At 43.5% G+C, this 3,781-nt stretch overlaps 1 protein-coding gene across 1 annotated transcript; it reads left to right on the top strand.

Moving 5' to 3' along the window:
* Positions 1–400: 400 nt before the first annotated feature.
* Positions 401–2,455, top strand: LOC104944566 (receptor-type tyrosine-protein phosphatase F-like). Its single transcript, XM_010770117.1, has 2 exons — positions 401–693; positions 2,347–2,455. The coding sequence occupies exons 1-2, from the start codon at positions 401–403 to the stop codon at positions 2,453–2,455; spliced, it is 402 nt and encodes a 133-aa protein (XP_010768419.1).
* Positions 2,456–3,781: the final 1,326 nt, after the last annotated feature.

Below are 3,781 nucleotides of genomic sequence, written 5' to 3'. Positions count from 1 at the left end.
AAATATCAGAAAAAACTGATTCCTGTTCATTTGTGAGGTGTAATCATCTGTCAAAAATTATATTACATCAATTCCCACCCCATGGTAATGGAGCAAAGACAATTTGAAGTGTAACAAAAAAATCTGCCATGCACCAATGGGCAAGTGTGACACTGAAGTACATGGGATGAGGTGTCAGATGAGATGAGCACCTCCCTTAGGACTACACTACGTGTGTGTGTGTGTGTGTGTGTGTGTGTGTGTGTGTGTGTGTGTGTGTGTGTGTGTGTGTGTGTGTGTGTGTGTGTGTGTGTGTGTGTGTGTGTGTGTGTGTGTGTGTGTGTGTGTGTGTGTGTGTGAGTGTGGGTGTGTGTGTGTTGGAGGCAGTTAGAGGAGGCAGCATTGCATTTGTCTGAAGGATATGCATTTTGTGTCTAACTCCAAGTTTTCTCTGGTGTGCTCACAGATCCTGTACAACCAGCAGAGCGTGGAAGTGCAGGGAAACCTGAAGAGGAAGCTGATCTCGCAGCTGCAGCCAGACACAGACTACTCCTTTGTGCTGACAAGCAGGGGCAACATTGCTGGGGGTCTGCAGCAGCAGGTGTCCATCCGCACTGCCCCTGACCTGATCAAGACCAAACCCAACCCACTTCAGGCTGAGGGTGGCAAGATGACCATCAACCTGCCAAAGGTCCAGACCACCACACGTGTCAGGTCAGTATTTAGAAACAAGACAGGCTGTGACACTGAACATGAATCAACTAATAGATCATCTCTGATTTTGGCCGGTAGACTGCATTTTTGGTAGACTTTTATTAATATAATGGAAAATGTAGCTGCATTTGTGTTATTGGCTGTTGCAGTGACCAAGCTTTCCATCACAAGCTACCTACACATATGAAATATTAAGAGTAGCCTTTATATGATATTGAGTTATTATCAAAAGCATTATCGGGTTTCATTTGAATTCCCCATTTCAGTTTCTTATTTTATCAATCAAAAAATATGGTGATATTCAAATAAGTAGCACTTTCACGTGAATTCTTGCAAATGTTCTTAAAAATAATCATCCAGCAGTTAAGTTACTGAATAACAAAACATTTTTTATTTTTTTTAAATAACTAAATAAGGAGGCAGTAAATGAACTAAGAACTTTACCTGAAAACTCCATCTGTATGGCTCATTTGTGGCCCCGGGCCGCTGAATGGCCACTTGGTGTTTTGTGAGTTTATTAAATGGGAGCTAATTCAATTTCAACTCTGAATGACCTTTCCTCCGGCAACATCAGCGCAAGTGGCACACTTTTTAATCAATACTAAACCTGTTTTGAAACTGAAAACGTCAACTTTTAATCTTATTCAACTTCCTGACAGCGGCTGATGATAATCGCGACTTTTTTTTTCAATCAGGTTGAGCTGTATTATCTTTTGACTCAAATTGTTAAGAGCACAATTGTGCCTGACCCGGACGAGTAAAGCCTTTCCTTCAAACACACACTTACAGACACATCTGAGTAGCAGAGTGCACAGGGTTGATTGGTAACAAGATTACAGGGCTGTCAGGGCTGGCCAAGCTCCAGCTCAGATTGACAAGCAAAGAGCACACGTGATTGGGGGTGAATAGTGGAGGTCTGGGTGTGCAGATGAGAAAGGGGTTGAGGAGTTCTACATGTCTTTTCCTACTCCCAGACTTGACTGACTGTTGAATCACAGAGTCGAGGCCTGGAGAGAAGGGGAGAGAAGCAGCTGCTTTCACTGTCAGCAGCTTCTGATTTTACAAGTGGTTGAATGCCGCAGTGGGGGAAAAGACTTTGAGCTGAGAAGACAGACTGGGGGAGAACACGAGGGAGAGCCGCCACATAAATACACGCACACACAGATGTCTGTACATTGAGTACTCACAAGCATGTTCCTTTATCCATTACCTCACTCCTTACTCTGACCCTAAATGTCCTTCTGATGTCTCTCTTCCCTTTTATTTTTGGTGCTTTTAATGACACAGTAAAATAACACACACGAGCGGTCACATAGCTGTTCCTATTAACCTAAGGGATCCTATGGGGATCTCTATTAGCTAAAGGCTCCTCCCCCTAGGAGAGTGTGTGTTCCACTCTACATGGCAGATGTTCTTAGTGATTAGACATTAATTGGAGAATGCAGTGACAATCTGCCGGTGTTCGACCTTGGTCGAACCCACTTGTGTACCACTCGAATTTTTTGAATGCAGCCCAGCAAGTCTCAAAGCGAAAGTACTGTGTGTCTTACTAAATGTTTTGATAGTGTTATTAATGCGCCTGGCAAGATTTGATCTCAGCGTGTATGTACTTCAGCCAGTCTGTCTTCACACAGGCTTTATTTTTCTTGGCAGGTGGTACTACATCGTGGTAATGCCTGTGTCCCCGTCAACGCGGCAGTGGGAGAATCCAGACGAGATGGACCTGGACGAGGTGAGTGCCAGCCGGTGGCTGATTGGCTAATGTGCCAGGTCAGAGGTCACCAATAGCTTCTCCTGTTCCAACTGGCTAGGAAGTCACTGGTTGTAGCTAATTAGCTCCACCCTCCTGGGCTCAGGCGGGGGGTGGCAAGGCAGAGAGGTTTGAGACAATGACTCACTCGGGCGGGTGGGGAGTGTCTTGATTGGATGCCAGGTCTGCAGACAATACCCATCTGCTGAATACAAGAGCATGAAATAAGTCTTAAAAATGTTTACAACTAAATGTTTCTAAACAGTAATAACAAACGACTGCTCTGGTTCCATATTTTCTTTATAGTCTTTATATTCAGGGATTAACAACTAAAACAAAGTCTTACATAAGGTATTCAGATGAGGATAAAGATTTATGACTGCTTTATTATTCTTTAATTTATTATTCTTTATTATGAATAAAGGTCTTCACGGGAGAATTCAAGATAAACGACATCCCTAAATATTAATAGCATCATTTTTAAGTAAACTGTGAGGCTCGGTGGTTTGGATCGCTACTGTTCAAGCAGCGCCAGAAGAAGTCCCTGAAGAAAATAGCAGAAGAGACCAAGAGACTCCCTAAGTCATTAAACATTGAGCAGTCCATTGTCTCCTCCCTCCGACATAATGATTTAATAAAGCTACATCTGGCGCAGCACATGAGACATCACTGACAGAAAACAAAATGCTGCTGGAAACACAATGCCGCAGTGCTGTATGCCCCTGCTCATTTATTAAGCAGGCTGGCAGTCATGCTGACATTGTGTGCTGGAGCAAGCGCTAATTGCTCACTTCGTAACTTGGCTGCATTGTTAGAGAAGTTATATCACAGAGCAAAGGGCACTTTAGCTGTGTGGATTCATTATATTTTATTTAGACGCATAGTAAAAACCAGACCTGACTGCAAAAGTGTTTTCTTTTTTCCAAGACTTTAGAGAAATTGAGAGAATTTAAAGGTGGGGTAGGTAAGTTTGAGAAACCGGCTCGAGATACGCTTTTTGTTATATTCCATGGAATGCTCTTAACATCCCGATAGCAATGAATATCTGAAGTGCTTTGACAAAAAATCCATAAAAAAATGTCACCTGTGGAAGCCGTAGCGCTGTAAAAAGCACGACCAATCATCTGAGCCGGCCCGGCTAAAGTAACTGGATGGCCTACCTGCCTGTCAGCCTTCCATCTGTGCACAAACTTATCTCGTGCCCTCATTGGTCATGTGCGCGTTCGTGTGTGTTGGAGGAGGGGCTCTGTAAGGAAGTGGCAGATTTTTTCCGGTTGTGTATTTTCAAATTCTAGCGCACTCCAGCTGGTTTCTCCAAAATGACCTACCCCACCTTTA

Source organism: Notothenia coriiceps, unplaced genomic scaffold, assembly GCF_000735185.1.
Source record: "Notothenia coriiceps isolate Sejong01 unplaced genomic scaffold, NC01 NC01_scaffold00008409, whole genome shotgun sequence".
In the NCBI taxonomy this organism is placed as follows: Eukaryota; Metazoa; Chordata; class Actinopteri; order Perciformes; family Nototheniidae; genus Notothenia; species Notothenia coriiceps.
Note: the sequence above shows the minus strand (reverse complement) of the source record. Positions and strands in the feature narration are given on the sequence as shown.